The sequence below is a fragment of the Pseudophryne corroboree genome, chromosome 12 (genome assembly GCF_028390025.1).
Source record: "Pseudophryne corroboree isolate aPseCor3 chromosome 12, aPseCor3.hap2, whole genome shotgun sequence".
NCBI classification, from domain to species: domain Eukaryota; kingdom Metazoa; phylum Chordata; class Amphibia; order Anura; family Myobatrachidae; genus Pseudophryne; species Pseudophryne corroboree.
In genome coordinates this window covers 150,249,184-150,266,253 of record NC_086455.1, presented here as the reverse complement: position 1 = coordinate 150,266,253, position 17,070 = coordinate 150,249,184, and the positions used below count along the sequence as shown (strand labels likewise).

The window sequence follows — 17,070 nt, the reverse complement described above, 5'->3', positions numbered from 1 at the left end:
ATAAATTATAATTAGAGACAAAGGATTTAGAAATAGCAACAATAATACAGTAATTGGACAGGGCAGATCATTGGTGCATGTTCAGAAGGTCAGTGCTTCTAAAATCCAATACTGCAGACTCACTTTCAGTCTTAGGGGTGAATTTACCAAGATGGGATTTTTTTTTTAGAACCGGTGATGTTGCTCATAGCAACCAATCAGACTGTACTTAACATTTATCTAGCTGCTTCTAGAAGATAATAGATAGAATCTGATTGGTTACTATGGCCAACATCATCAGTTTTAGAAAAAAGTCCCACCTTAGTTAATTTACCAGTAAGGTGTCTATTTACTAAATCTGGGATGGAGATAAAATGGATGGAGATAAAGTACCAGCCAATCAGCTCCTAACTGCCATGTCACAGGCTGGGTTTAAAACATGACAGTTGAGCTGATTGGCTCGTATTTTATCTCCGTCCACTTTACCTTCATCCAAGGCTTAGTACATAGATCCCTTCGAGCCAGGAATTTAATGGGTCTAGCAGCTGGCAAATTCCTGAAACTCAGCCCGACCCTGGTATAGAGCAGGATCAGAGACTCTGGACTATGGTGGTCATTCCGACCCGATTGCTCGCTGCAGTTTGTCGCAGCGCAGCGATCGGGTTGGAATTGCACATGTGCCGGCGCCGCAGTGTGCCGGCGCATGGCAGTCGTCGGTGCCCAAGCGATCGCCTCTGAGACAAAGGCGGTCGCTGGGCGTGAGGGGGCTGAACGGCGGCGTTAAGCTGCCATTTAGTAGGCGCTGTCCGGCCAACGCAGGAGTGGCCGGACCATTGGGGGGGGGCGTGGCGTGGAAGCTGCGTGACGTCTCACGCAGCCGCTGCGGCCAGCGGCAGCGACACACAACTCCCGTCCAGCCGCAGGTGCTGCGCTGGCCGGGAGTTACTCCACAGATACAAAAGCATCGCCTCTGTGCGATGCTTTTGTATTTGTGCGGGGGGGCGCACTGACTGTGCTGGGCGTCCCCCCGCATGTCTGGAAACATGATCGTAGCTGTGCTAAATTTAGCACAGCTACGATCAACTCGGAATGACCTCCTATGTCCCGGTTGTTTGCTTTCACAGTAAGCAAAATCCCTGGTTGCTGTGCATGCACATGCAATAAACTGGAATTTTGCTTCTTGTGTGAAAGGTGTATAATAAGCTTTCAGACATGTGACCCAGGAATTTGCCAGTTCTAGCAAGCCAACAAATTCTTGAGTCTTATTTGTGTAAATAAGAAAAACATTGTTACCAGAAATGTGAAAACTATGCCAATTGTATTTACCTTCTCATAAGCTATTTCATAGAAATATTGTACTTAATACTGAGAGCTTAGATCATTCAATAAATGCCGCAAATGATCAAAACACATACCAAAGAAACTTAACCTAGTCCACTGGTTCCAAACCTCTGAACTCAAGGCACACTATCAGTCCAGGTTTTAAGGATATCCATGCTTGAGCATAGATGCTTTAATAAAAATAACTGAGGTAATAATTAACCTGTGCTCAAGTATGGCTAAAACTAAAACCTGGACTGTTATACCACTTTTAGACATACGACCGGTGAATTTCCCAGCTCCGACCCATGTTTTTGCTAGAGACCCCCTTTTACACTACACCTTGGACCTGGGAAATTCCAGAGTTGACTCCGTTCACACTGAACCTGGGAATTGGAAAGGAAATAATGTAAATGTTTTTTATATTCACAATGAATACGCACTCATAAGGTGGATGTTGTATACCTCCTCAGGTGCCTTCATGGAGGGAACAGCACCCCCAATACAGCATACAGAAGCAGAGGCACTCTGACGCTTCTTCAGAAAAGTACAAATAGGTAGTTTTATTCAGTGTTTCTTGGTGTTACCCCCTTCATCAGGATACCCAAACAAATAGAGTGACAACATTTTGTAAAAGGCAATAGAGAAATTATAGACAGCATCTGATTGGTTGCTATGGGTAACATCACCAATTCTCTGTTTTAGAAGCTTTAGTAAATTTACCCCACGGAACACAAACAAATAGTGGTCATAGCAACTAACCATACGTAGTATGCCAACTGCACAAAAACACATAAACTTTGCTCATGTGTATAATAAAATGACAATAATGTGTGAAAATGTGTACCAATGGGTGTACACATATATATATATAATGGTGAAATAATAATATTATTTGAAGAGCAATGCTCAATAAAGTGTTTTTGTGCCTAGACAATTTTAAAACAACATTAACTGATCAACTGCGAGGTAGTAGACTGAAGATAGTAAAAATGGTTTTAGGTATCTTACTGTGTGCAAATCAGAGCAGCTTTCTAGGGAGGCAGTCAATTGATTGCCGGTCGGGATCCCGGCGGTCAGAATACTGATGCCGGAATCTCGACACCAACTGAAATACCGGCGGTCGGAGTCACACCGGCTGTCCACGACACAACCCGAGGGGGAACAGAACCCTGTGGCAACCAAAGGTCGCCACCGAGCCCAAAGCGTGGCAAGCGCAGCGAGCCCACGAGGGGACATGCTGCGGGGGAGGATTGCCACTGGGGTCCCAGAGTAAGTCCCAGTGAATTTTCCTTAACATAACGATTTTATGAAAAATCAGACTTGCTCTGGAGGTGCGAGAAAAAAGACACCTATAGACTGCGGAATATGTGTGCGCTATATAAGTAACTGGTAATAAATAAATATCTAGTAATTGTCAAACTCACTCTAGAAATAAATTGTCAAAAACTGTTGTGTACACTATGGATGTTATAAGCAAGAATTATTGTAGTTTAACATTAAAAGCTAATCTAGAGTTAGATGGGGTGGTCTTCTGTATGCCGACTGATGGGATCCCGGCGCACAGTATAACGGCGCCGGGATCCCGTCAGCTGGCATACCGACACTTATTCTCCCTTGTGGGGGTCCACGACCCCCCTGGAGGGAGAATAAAATAGTGAAGCGCGCCACCGTGCCCGTAGCGTGGCGAGCGCATCGAGCCCGCAAGGGGCTCATTTGCGCTCGCCACACTGTCGGTATGCCGGCGGTCGGGCTCCCGGTGCCGGTATGCTGGTCGCCGGGAGCCCGACCGCCGGCATATCGTAGTGAACCCGTTAGATGTGAGGGGTTTATTTGAATAAGACATGCTTTTCAGTAATTTGCATGTACTGTATACAAAAATGTGGACACATTCCTCAGACCTAATTGCTCCTCTGCAGATTTGCGATCAGATAGTTGCCTCCCATAGAGAGTGAAAACCCGCCCCGTGCAAGTGTGTGAATGCATGCGTATGCAGTGCAAATACTTCGCTAGACAGCGGACATCTGCAAATCCGTTCACAACTCACTCACGATTGAATGATTTTTTTCAGTCAAGAAAAATGCAGGCGTTCCAAAGTGTTTTCAGGGAGGGTGTGTGACGTCAGCTCCGGCCCCGATCAGCCTGTTTGTATCGCACTGTAGGAGTAAGTCCTGGGCTACGCACAGACTGGAAAAATCATTCGATGGTGAGTGAGTTGTGAACGGATTTGCAGCTGTCCGCTTTCTGGTGGAATTTTCGCATAGTGTTAAACACGCATTCGCACACTTGCATAGGGTGAATTTTCACTCTCCCTGAGCGGCGACTATCTGATCGCAGACCTCTGCAAATTTTCATCACAGCGATCAGATCGGAATCTGGCCCAGGGTAGTATGGCCTTTAAAATATTATTTATTTTGAACATTATGAAATGTTCAGTGGAGTACATTACCTCATGATATACTGTAGTATACTACTTTATTGGAACCATATGCTGACACACCGCAGTCATCCCCTCTCCCCCCATGTTCCCACGTTCATCTCTGCCCCCTCTCTGGCTGGCTCCATCACCTTTTTGCTGTCCCTGCCCCACCACTATGGCTCCCATATGACAACCCCCCCCATTGTGGCTCCGTATGGGGCCCACCGTCCACTAAAACTCTGTACTGATACCCCCAGGCCTCTTCCATACTTACCCTGGCAGTCGATTCTCCTCTCCTTAAGTTGTTGCTCTACCTCGCAGTGGATGCCATTGGACCTCATGCATTGAGGAGACGGGACAGCCTTACACAATATTTATGTAGATATATACAAGACTATGATACTCACTGATTACGTATGACGCCTGAAACCCCTTTAGTTGCACACTGTTATCACTATGGAATTTGACCAACATGGAATTGCCTGTGGATACCAGGGGAGGTGGCACACGGGAGCAGTATTTTCCTATTAGTGGAGAGGTGGTCTGAGGTCCATCAAAAACAGCCAGGTAGTCATAACCACAGGTAGGTTCATACTCAATGGCAAAGTCATGTACAGTAAGTATAATCTGTGAGGAAGAAAGACCAATACATTTTTACATTTGATTCAAAGTGAAATCTGTTCGATATTTTCAGTTAGGTTTTTGCAACTTCTTCTGCATCTATAACTTGTCTCTAGGTGTCTGTGTCGCTTCCATCATTTTCTGCCATTTCTATATACATGCTTAGTAATTTCTTAAAACTTCCTCTATCTCATAGATGGCAGAATACAAAAATATTTGTCATGACACCTTAGTGCAAGTCCCCCGTGGCATAATGTCACAACTGCTCTATAAGAAATGCATATGATGCCTGGAGGGGAGAATGTAAGCTTAATATGCACACACACACACACACACACACACACACACACACACACACACACACACACACACACACACACACACTATATATTATATATACATACATATATTATATATACATACATACATATTGTGTACACAACTGATTAGTGTCTTTTCTACTTTCTAAGCAGTATCACATCCTGATGACGGTGTATAGGAACACCGTAACGTTGATGATTTGATATGATGTTCTGCTTACAAATCTTTAAATACAACTTTCTACAATAAAAAAAAACAAAAAAAAAACTTCTGAGTGCCGTCCCATTCATCATTTCTATTTATCCAATGTAACTCCGGCACTCTAAACAATAAACTAAGTTTATTGTTCACTTGTCCTGAAGACAGGGAAGTGGTCCCCGAAACATTGACATCACACAATATACATTTGGTTTGATTCACCAGCCTCTGAGTGCCGCCTCTTCTTTTGCGCACTCTCTCTCTCTCTCTCTCTCTCTATATATATATATACATACACACACACACATATATATATATATATATATATATATAAACTCATAACTATTGTGCATATCAGATGAGTACTGTAATCAGAGTACATAGGACAAATATAAATTGTAGCACAAGAAAATTTTGAACATAGTGATTGATAAACCTGGTAGCATAATGGTCTTTCCACAGTGCATGGGGTCACTTGCAATAATGACCCCATAAAACCAAGATTATATTTAATGAAACAAAATGTTTAAATGAGCAAGACTTAGAGGAGATTGTTCCAATAGCAGGAATAGTAGTTGTTCAGCAATTCAGACTAAATTCTGTATATATGTATTTTCAGAAGTTGAGTTATTTTATTCAACTACCATCTACCGCCTGAGGAAGTATTGGATAACAAAACGCACCAGGACTCTCTTGGCACACTCTCAGCAAATCTGTTACCATTTCTGATAAAATTTGGAAAATGTTATATGGCCAAAGACTACCTACGATTTTCAAATAATCCATATATGTTTTATCTATTTATACACAAGGATTTTAAAATTTTGATCCATATGCATATTTTTGATAAGCCTTTGTTGAATTACTAGAAGGTTTGAGGTATGAATATCTAAATACTAACTAAAGTTACTACTATACATGTCCCATTAGTTTGGTTGTACAGGTATAGCTCTTCATAAGAACATACAGTATGAGAAACCCAGGACACTGCTATCAGATGAGCACATCATTTATTTTTGGTACACATTTTAATATTGTCTGATCTCCGCAATCTTTCTTTTTTTTTTATTGGTGATCATCTTTGCATTTTAGCTATAAAATGGCAACTCAGAAATTACACTTTTCATTTTATTAGATTGTTTTCCTTTTACCTTGTAGTGTGTAGGAGCTGTGATTATCCAGCCACAGTCTAGATCTGTATAATAGCTGATAGGATACCCGGGGGAGGAAAATGTCTTTGTTGAGGCATAGTAAGCTCCTCCACATTGCACTGCAAGAGAAATTAGCAAGTAGGTTTGCAGTATTGTATGAACTTGTACAGTACAAAATAGTAAAACAGATTTATGCATGAAAATTAGATTAATGTGTGCACAGCATTTATTCATGGAAGACAGACGAATTGGAGGCATGCCGGGAGCTCACAGAGTGCTGGGCATGTCCCCACAATAGGGTTGGACTGGACTGGCCCACAGGGGTACAGGGGAAACCACCGGTGGGCCCTACTGCCTGGGGCCCCACCCCCTCCTCTAGTGATCAGATTCCAGACTGTGCTGTTACTAATCTAGTACATTATCTTGCATGCACTACAGTATTTACTGTATATATTTATCTAGGGGACCAACACTTGCAAAATGGTTAGGCAAACCAATGGGGCGGCTGGGCACCCCCCCTCTAGAGATTGGCCACACCCCTAAACATGGGCCCCTACCACTGTATTCTCCCGGTGGGCCCTACATGCCCCAGTCCGACACTGCCCCACAGTGAGGGACAGGTGACACGTGGCTTGCAATTGCATCATTCCCGCAAAGCCACACCTCCTTTTGCAGAGGCCACACACCCTTTTTGCGCCATATGCGGAGTCACAACTACATAACCATAAATATTGGTAGGTATGCATATCAACCATCAAGGAGTTTCATTTACAGTGAGACCTGGAGATAGAAAAAACTTAAAATATTGTATATTGGGGTGAATATAATAGGGTGCAAAAAGCTGGAGGTGCGGGAGTTTGCGCTAGAATGCCTGTACTTTCAAAGCCACAATCATTTATAAGGCAAAACCAGGTTGGTTTAAAATTATGGGCATTCTCACACCCTATTATATTTATCCCATTATCTGTAAAAAGAGAGAAAGTTGCCCTTTAGAATATAGGGTTTTATATTAAGTCTTGGAGAGAGATAAAGTGGATGGAAATAAAGTACCAGCCAGACAGCACCTAACTATAATTTTTCGAACACAACCTGTAACATGGCAGTAAGGAGCTAATTGGCTGGTACTTTATCTCCTTTCACTTTATCTCTCTCCAAGGATTAATAAATAGACCCCAATGTCAACAGTATAGGTTCAGGGTAAGCTGCAGTTTGGGTAGGTTTAGTGTTACAGTTGGACTGCCATTGTAGTAAGGTATAGGCTGCGGCTAAGGTTAGGTTTAGGGTCAGAATTAGACTACCGTTAGTGTAAGGGATAGGCTGCTGTTAGGGTTAGAATTAGAGTAGGGTTAGGAGTCTAACACTAGAAAAATATTATGTTGACATGCCGACTGTCAACCTGTACAAAATCATGACCTTGTCAGCAGTAAGACCATGTCAGCAGCATCACCACTATGTTGAGTTGTTGACATTTCACATGGTGAATATAACATCCACGTCAACATTCTGAAAGTAGACATTTAGATCATCTTGATATTCTAAATGTCGACATAACATAACCACACCCCACTCTTTTAGTATGTTTAGTCGGGCTGCAGACAAAATACTGTAGAAGAAAGACTTTGCCACCAGAGCGAGAGCACATTATTCTGCATAGCTAAGTTCCTGCCTTTGGTCCTGATTCGGAGGTGGACACATTGGTGATATCGGATACAAACGACTGATCATGCATCCAAGTCACACTGCACATGATTCCTCATGGTAACCGCTCTGAGATATGGATTGAATTTGGATGCATAAAGATGTAATTTCTTTGGGCCTTTCTGGGAGGTAACAGGAAGGGGGGGGGGGCTAGCCAGACAGGCATTTAGCTGACAGCTGCTTCATCTTATGGCACAGAAGCACTGACACAGGAAGCCATGTTAAGATGGAGTATCTGCCACCATAGGGTTGGCAAAAGTTTTGATGGTGCAACCGATTGTGAATCAATAGTACATCTTAATAGCACAGCAATGGATCAGCGACATACAGTAGTCAGTGAGCATCCTCGTAGGAAGACCATCAGCCATAGCATTTGCATTAAAAAATTCAGATGCATCTCTGGCATCGGTCCCTAAAGAGTAAAAAGAGTAGAACTGATATTACACGGCTACCAGAACTCTGTCTACATGTTTTACTATTCAGATAAGATTTTAAAGCAAATATAACTAAAACAAACCAAAATTTAGATAATCACTGATTGCCACTTCTGTGAGGGTGCCTGGAGAACAGATCATATGCTGTCGTTTTTCAACAGTACAGTCAAAAATCCTACCGCTCAAAGGCTAGAAAGCTAAATATGCTATAATTAGAGCATTGTGAGCAAATTCCCCCTTCTACTTTTGTCCCATGTGCCTACAGGCAGTGAATGGAGACAATGAGAGCGGGGAAAGATGCTAATGCCGGAACGGAGTATAGATAAAGTGCGAGCAGCTTCTGCTGTCCCCGAGGTCACTCACTCCCTCCCCTGATGTGCACGTACATTGCAGAGGAGGTGAGCGGTATCCCAGGTATGAGAGAGCCGCTCTGAATACCTGTCAAGAATGGATGCTTGCAGTGTGTAAGTGCCGCTGGAAAGTTCACAGCACTGTACAGGGAGACACTTGCAGACCTAGACGCCGGGTCGGGTGTAGATTCCGTGCATCGGGAAACAATGTATGTCTGTGCTCCCGATGACGTACGTTTCATGTTCGCTTCATCACATCAGTCTCCTAAAATGTGCCTTATGGAATGCACACTCTGTTTGCTACACATTAACATCCATCCATGACCTCTTCATCTCAAAACACCTTAACCTACTGACTAAAATAGAAATATAGCTCACACATTCAGACATGGTCACCCCTGGAGCTCTTTCACATGGTGGTCTCCACTACACACACACACCTTCAGGCCTGGTGACACATACACAGTTCTATCACAGGAACTCACATTTATATATTTTGAAGTACATTCTATCAGGATTTTCACCCCTTTCTCTCTGCATGTTGCTGCTATCTACCAGCCACCTGAGCAACCCAAACAATTTCTGGAACATTTGTTCTGCCTGGCTTCCTCTTAACCTCTGACATCTCCACCATCTTTAGGGGTGATTTCAATATCCATATTGACAGCCCGCAATCTCATGCCTCCAAACTACTTTCTCTAACCTCCTCTCTTAGCCTCTCCCAATGGACTAAGGGGTCTATTTACTAAGCCTTGGATGGAGATAAAGTGCATGGAGATAAAGTACCAGCCAATCAGCTCCTAACTGTCATTTTTCAAACACAGCCTGTGACATGACAGTTAGGAGATTATTAGTTTGTACTAGAGATGAGCGGATTCGGTTTTACTCGGTTTTACTCGGTTCTCAAAACCGAATCTTATTGGCTATCCAAAACACGTGACATCCGTGAGCCAATTAGATGCCGTTTTGAGAACCGAGTAAAACCGAGTAAAACCGAACCCGCTCATCTCTAGTTTGTACTTTATCTCCATGCACTTTATCTCCATCCAAGGCTTAGTAAATAGACCCCTAACTCCTCTACTCATCAGGAGGGACACTGCCTTGATTTTTCAGACTATACTCAGTCTCTGAATTAACATAACAGCATAGAATTTGACAGCAGATGGAAATCTGGCTGGAATATTAGGGTTAGAGTATTGTGGTTATTCACTAACACTCCTTTCCCTCTATCAGATCACAACCTTAGCACCTGCATGCTTCCATAACTTTAAACTCAATGTCACTTAAGTCTACTAAGCCTCCTCAAGTCCGTAGAAATATTAACACTATTCATTTTTAACAACTATCCACCTCTCTGCAACAACTACGCTCACCAATTTCTACATTCACCTCTCCAGAAACTGCTATTTCACACCTAAACCAGACTCTAGAAATAACCCTCAATAAAGTTACTCCAGCTACCCATCACATTCCATGTAGAATTAGATGTCAACCATGGCACTATAAATTAATAAACACCTACAAAAATTCTCATTTAAAGTAGGATGTCAGTGGCATAAATCACGTACTCCAAGGGACTACCTCACATATAAGACTATCTATCACTCTATCACTACTATGGACACTGATTAACAAACATAACAATATCTCTTCTCAAGTCTCTCACCCCAAGCGATTTTTAAATACATTGAAATCACTTCTTTTCCCTCCCTCACCCAACCTACCAGCTACTATTAGTGCACAAGATCTTGCATCCTATTTCAAGGACAAGATTGAAAAAATCCAAAATGAAATTATATGCTATTCTTCAGCCAGTGACCTTCTCAATTCCCTACCTGAACCCACTACACCTTTTCTTCATTTGATCAAACAAATGAAGAGGAAGTATATACACTCCTCTTCTTGCCATCATAAATCAGTAAAGATGTTACCTGTGCTCACCTTAACTAAAATCTGTAATCTTTCTCTTTCTACTGGTATCTTTCCATTAATGCTCAAGCATGCAGTGATTATTTGCATTCTAAAAAAAAATAAAAAAAATACCCTACTGTAACTCTTTCTCAAACTCTTGTCCCATTTATCAGCTCTCATGCCCCTCCAAGCTACTTGAGAGACTTGTCTACACTCACCTCACTCACTTTCTTAACTTGTACAATTTATTGGACCCACTTAATCTAGTCTTTCATTTGCAAGAATCTTCAGATTCTGCACTAACTAAGGCAGTGAGGGATCTGGTCATTGTTAAGTCGAAAGGCCATTACTTACTTTTTATTCTTCTAGATCTCACTGCCGTTTTTGACACTGTTGACCACTCTCTTCATATGCAAACAATACAATCCCTATAGTAGGTCTGCAGGACACAGACCCTTCTTGGTTCTCATCCTACCTATCTCATGTTTGTTTCTCTGAATTCACCTCCTCTATCAGTTGGAGGCTCAGTCTTAGGTTCTCTGCTTTCATCAATGTAAACCGCTCTCTTGGCAAACTAATCATCTCTTTCAGAATTGAGTTTAATCTGTACATGGATGACACTCTAATCTACCTATCCTTCCCAGATTTGTCACCATCTGTATTGGTCTACATCCCTGGATGCCTTTCTGCCAATTCATTTTGGATGTCATCTCGTCACTGCAAACTTAATATTTTCAAAACAGAATTAATTATATTTTGATTTGCCAATAGTAGTTACCAACCTAATATCTCTATCACTGTTGATAACTCAACAATCAACCCTACCCCACAAGCTAGCTGTCTAGGTGTCATCTGTGACTCTGAAGTGTACTTTGTTTCCCAAATTCTATATGTCTCAAAATCATGTTACATACATCTTAAGAACATATCCAAAATATGACCATATCTTACACTGCAAAAACTCTAATACATGCACTCACTATCTCCCACATTGATTATTGCAATAGTTTGAAAAAAATAAAACATGAAGGAAAGGGAGGACTCAAGGATAACTCCAAGATGGAGCACAAGGTGGCAAGAGGAGATAGTTGTGCTGTCAACTCTGATTTAAATACCAGACTAACAAAAAAACGACTTTTTGCTATTTTATTTATATTCATATGCATTGTAGTAGTAATTACAATATGACTGATCCTAACCTCTCCCAAATCATAACCACTAACCAAGAGGTTCCCAAACGCCATCCTTTAGCACCCTAACAGTCCAGGTTTTAAGTATATCCATTGCTCAACACAGATGGTTAAATCAAATTTACTGAGGTATTAATTATGTCACCTGTGGTCAAGCATGGATATACTTAAAACCTGGACCATTAGGGTACCTTGAGGACCGTGTTAGAGAACCTTTACTATTACTCTAATACCTTAAACCAACTGCTTAACCAACTCTAATAACCTATCCCTTATGCAGTAAACTAACCCTAACACCCTATCATGACCCTAATACCGTAACCCTAAAGGGCAGACTGGATGGGCCATATGGTTCTTACTTGCCATCAAATTCTATGTTTTTTTGTTTCTATGTGTGGTTTGCTTTTACAGAAATCATTCCCGAATTTGTGGATCTGAATCCAGAGTAGATCCGATCTGAGTCCTCATTTGGATCTTCCCACTGTTCAGAATTAGTATTTTAAATCTGAATTTCAGGTTTTGAATTCCAAAACTGACATGATTTCTCTAGCATCCATAAAGGATATAGGGGAGACTTAGTACAATGGGGTATAGACTGTGTCCAAAGGAGCCGGTGCACTTAAAATGTCTTCACTGGGTGTGCTGGCTCCTCCCCTCCATGTCCCCTCCCACAGGCAGTTTAGATAAAAGTGCCCTCAGGAGAGGATGCACATCTCTGCAGCTCCATAGAGTTTTCTTCAATTTCTTTTAAACTTTTTAGATTTTCGGTATGCTGTTTGGGCAACAGCATACCTGCACTGTAGGAGTTAGGGGGGGGGACGGTCACTGGCCTTGTGAGATATCAAAACCACTTCCTCGCTGCAGGACCAACGTCCTGAGAGGATGTTTGTTCAGTGGGGCACTGCGCCTTAGCTGTCGCAATTGCAGCACGCCGCACACCCCTAACATATTACTGAAGGTGACGTCTGTGGTGAGCACAAACCAGGGACCCCGCTAGAGGGGTCCCTCGGTTCAAAGTGCAGCTGAATGCAAGCGCGGAAAATGGGACCCTCCTGGGGGGGACCTGCTAGAGCCCCCCACGTAAACTGGCTTGGAATTGCTTAAACTAGCACTTGTGTGATGTTTTTAAGCAGAATAGGAGACTTTGTATAAAAATCACTGTAGCTCCAACGGCACTGGGGGGCCGTAGCTACCTCACAGCGTGATCAGAGGCATTTTGGATACTTCCTCTGCTTAATGCAGCAGCAGCAAGCACACACAGCGCTTCCTGACTCACAAGACACACTGGAAAACTGGTACAGGGTGTAGCAAAGGGGGTGATCCGCTATTGTGCACAATCTGTGTCCTATATAGGACAGAAATCATTAGTGTTTTACTGTGTTATAGTTAGCCATACTTACCTACTCTCCCGGAAGCTGCGGGAGGCTCCCGTTTTTTGGGGTAGCCCCCCGCACCCCAGTAAGAGTGGGCAGGTCTCCCGCATCCTGCTCGCACCCTAGTGATGCGAGCAGGATGGAGAGAAAATCTCCCGTATTCGCGGGTCCGTCGGGTGGAGAAGGGGTTAAAATGACGCAAATCACGTCATTTTAGCCCTGCCCCCGCATCGGGAAATGCCGCGATTCGCGGGTCCGCGGGAAGCTTAGCGATGTCACAGTCCGCCCCCCCCCCCCACCCGAATACTCCTGCAGCGTCTCCTCTCCGGGCTTCTCCCGGAGAGGAGAAATAGAATGTAGGCAAGTATGTAGTTAGTCGACAGCCTCACTGAGGCTGTACAGCAGGGGTGTGCTGGTGTCTCTCTCTGTGGGGGTCATTCAGACCTGATCGCTCACTAGCTGGTTTTTGCAGTCCTGCGTTCGCATAGTTGCCACCCACCGGGGAGTGTATTTTAGCTGTGCAAGTGTGGGATCGCATGAGCAGCCGAGCGGTACAAAAAAACTTTGTGCAGTTTCTGAGTTGCCCAGAACTTACTCAGCCGCTGCGATCACTTCAGACACCCGCCCTGCAAACGCTTGGACACGCCTGCATTTTCCAACCACTCCCTGAAAACGGTCAGTTGCCACCCACAAACGCCTTCTTCCGGTCAATCTCCCTGTGATTGGCTGTGCGAATGGATTCTTCGTAAACCCATCGCACAGCAACGATCCGCTTTGTACCGGTGCGACACGCCTGCGCATTGCGGTGCATACGCATGCGCAGTTCTGACATGATTGCAGCGCTGCAAAAAACGCTAGTGAGCGATAAGGTCTGAACGACCCCCTGTGTGTTTCCTCTCACATACAGTAAGGGCAGGCTTGATCAATATTACTGTCTGTGTGAATGTGTATGTAATTGTGATTACTGTGAACATGGGTAAGCACAAGCTATGCAGTGTCTGCCACACCAGATTCTCTCCCTTATAATCTGATTCTGTTTCATGTGAACAATGCAGCCAATCTTCACAACTTTGGGGGTCATTCCGACCAGTTCGCTCGCTGCGTTTTACAAGTTTGATACCCTGGCCAAAGAGGATACCCAGTTTGGGCAGGCGGTGCTGCAGCAGTCTCCGCACATTCTTGTCCATTCTGGAAGCTTTGGGAAGTCCCTATCATACTAAGTTTCCCCAATATCCCTTATGGATGCTAGAGAAAATAGAATTTTAATTACCTACTGGTAAATAATTTTCTCATAGTCCATAAGGGATATTGGGCGCCCGCCTCAGTGCGGTGACTTTTCTGCAGGTTCTCCTTTATGTGGTTACCTGTTCAGCTGTTGCTGTTATTGTTACCAGCCATTTCTGGTTGTATATTAGTGGTGTGCTGGTATATAAATCTCACCACTACTTGTTATGTTCCTTCTCTCATATATGTCCTTTCTCCTTCAGGCACTGTTTTACCTATAACTGCCTGTGGGAGGGGGCATAGAGGGGAGGAGCCAGCACACCCAGTGAAGAAATTTAAAGTGCACCGGTTCCTTTGGACCCTGTCTATACCCCATCGTACTAAGTCTCCCCAATATCCCTTATGGACCACAAGAAAAGGATTTACCGGTAGGTAATTAAAATCCTATTTTTAGCTGTTTTTACCAATTTTATGAATTTATTTATCAATGATTACACATTTTTTTAATCAATATTTTTTGTACCTAACTAAAACTGAATCCAAACCACAACACTTGAGGTGGTTTTGCCAAAACACATTGATAGATTAGAACCAAAACACTGGGGTCCGCGCACATCTCTGATAATAACATGTATATAAAAGAACAATGGGGGTAATTCTGAGTTGATCGCAGCAGCAAGTTTGTAAGCAATTTGGCAAAATGATGTGCACTGCAGGGGGGAGGCAAGATATAACATGTGCAGACATAGGCGTGCGCAGCTAATTTTATTAGGGGGTGCACCGCCCAGGGACATGTCTAGCACTTACATTCTCTCAGTAAAGTAACATGGCTTAATCTAATTTCTCCCTAGTTATTAATTATAAAAGTAGATATAATACACCGCAGAGAAATAAAATTAAACATAATTGTGCAACCACCGGCCCGTACTGACTGTCCGCTACGGAATAACCCTGAGTCCTAGCTGCCGCTGCACCCTACCGCTGCTTACACTTACTCAACCTATCCCTGACCCAGTGGCGGAACTAGAGAGTGGTGGGCCTAGGTGCATATACATTCCACCCCCCTTCCCCACCATCACCAACCCTTGCACCCCCCAGCACCTACACCCTGATTTTGAGTGAGCCATCCTGAAAAGTACGGGAGATTTACGGGGCCAAACGTTTGAGTTTTAACATAACACAGGTAACGTTTAAAATGTACACATGTGCCATAAGAGCCACATCTGCCTCTTTCTATGCCATCAGATCCCACCTCCTCTGCAGGATACCAGCATTTGTCACATATGTCCCCGTGCTCACCAGCTACTGACATTAGTGCCGCTTATTCACAGTACGCCACACAGTATGAGCCGAAATTCACGTTACAGCACACAGTTTGAGCCAAAATTCACATTACGCCACACAGTATGAGCCAAAATTCACATTACGCCACATGGTATGAGCCAAAATTCATATTATGCCACACAGTATGAGCCGAAATTCACATTACGCCACACAGTATGAGCTGAAATTCACATTACACCAAACAGTATGAGCCAAAATTCACATTACGCCACATGGTATGAGCCAAAATTCATATTATGCCACACAGTATGAGCCGAAATTCATATTACGCCACACAGTATGAGCCGAAATTCACATTACGCCACACAGTATGAGACGAAATTCACCTTACACCACATGATATGAGCCAAAATTCACATTACGCCACACGGTATGAGCCAAAATTCACATTACACCACACAGTATGAGCCAAAATTCACATTACGCCACACAGTATGAGCCGAAACTCATATTACGCCACACAGTATGAGCCGAATTTCATATTACGCCACACATTATGAGCCGAAATTCATATTACGCCACACATTATGAGCAAAAATTCACATTACGCCACACAGTATGAGCCAAAATTCATATTACGCCACACAGTATAAGCCGAATTTCATATTACGCCACACATTATGAGCCGAAATTCATATTACGCCACACATTATGAGCTGAAATTCATATTACGCCACACAGTATGAGCCGAAATTCATATTACGCCACACAGTATGAGCCAAAAATCATATTATGCCACACAGTATGAGCCGAAATTCACATTACGCCACACAGTATGAGCTGAAATTCACATTACACCAAACAGTATGAGCCAAAATTCACATTACGCCACATGGTATGAGCCAAAATTCATATTATGCCACACAGTATGAGCCGAAATTCATATTACGCCACACAGTATGAGCCAAAATTCACATTACGCCACATGGTATGAGCCAAAATTAATATTATGCCACACAGTATGAGCCGAAATTCACATTACGCCACACAGTATGAGTTGAAATTCACATTACACCAAACAGTATGAGCCAAAATTCACATTACGCCACATGGTATGAGCCAAAATTCATATTATGCCACACAGTATGAGCCGAAATTCATATTACGCCACACAGTATGAGCCGAAATTCACATTACGCCACACAGTATGAGACGAAATTCACCTTACACCACATGATATGAGCCAAAATTCACATTACGCCACACGGTATGAGCCAAAATTCACATTACACCACACAGTATGAGCCAAAATTCACATTACGCCACACAGTATGAGCCGAAACTCATATTACGCCACACAGTATGAGCCAAATTTCATATTACGCCACACATTATGAGCCGAAATTCATATTACGCCACACATTATGAGCAAAAATTCACATTACGCCACACAGTATGAGCCAAAATTCATATTACGCCACACAGTATAAGCCGAATTTCATATTACGCCACACATTATGAGCCGAAATTCATATTACGCCACACATTATGAGCTGAAATTCATATTACGCCACACAGTATGAGCCGAAATTCATAT

General features: G+C 43.0%; 1 protein-coding gene across 1 annotated transcript in view; it reads right to left on the bottom strand.

The window, feature by feature from the left end:
- LOC134979998 (embryonic protein UVS.2-like) overlaps positions 1-17,070 on the bottom strand; it is a 96,027-nt gene that overhangs the window by 38,021 nt on the left and 40,936 nt on the right. Inside the window, exons 11-12 of the mRNA XM_063946594.1 lie at positions 6,010-6,128; positions 4,126-4,345 (exon numbers count right to left, since the gene is read on the bottom strand). Of these exons, the coding sequence (XP_063802664.1) occupies positions 4,126-4,345; positions 6,010-6,128 (339 nt within the window). The remainder of the gene's footprint in view (positions 1-4,125; positions 4,346-6,009; positions 6,129-17,070) is intronic.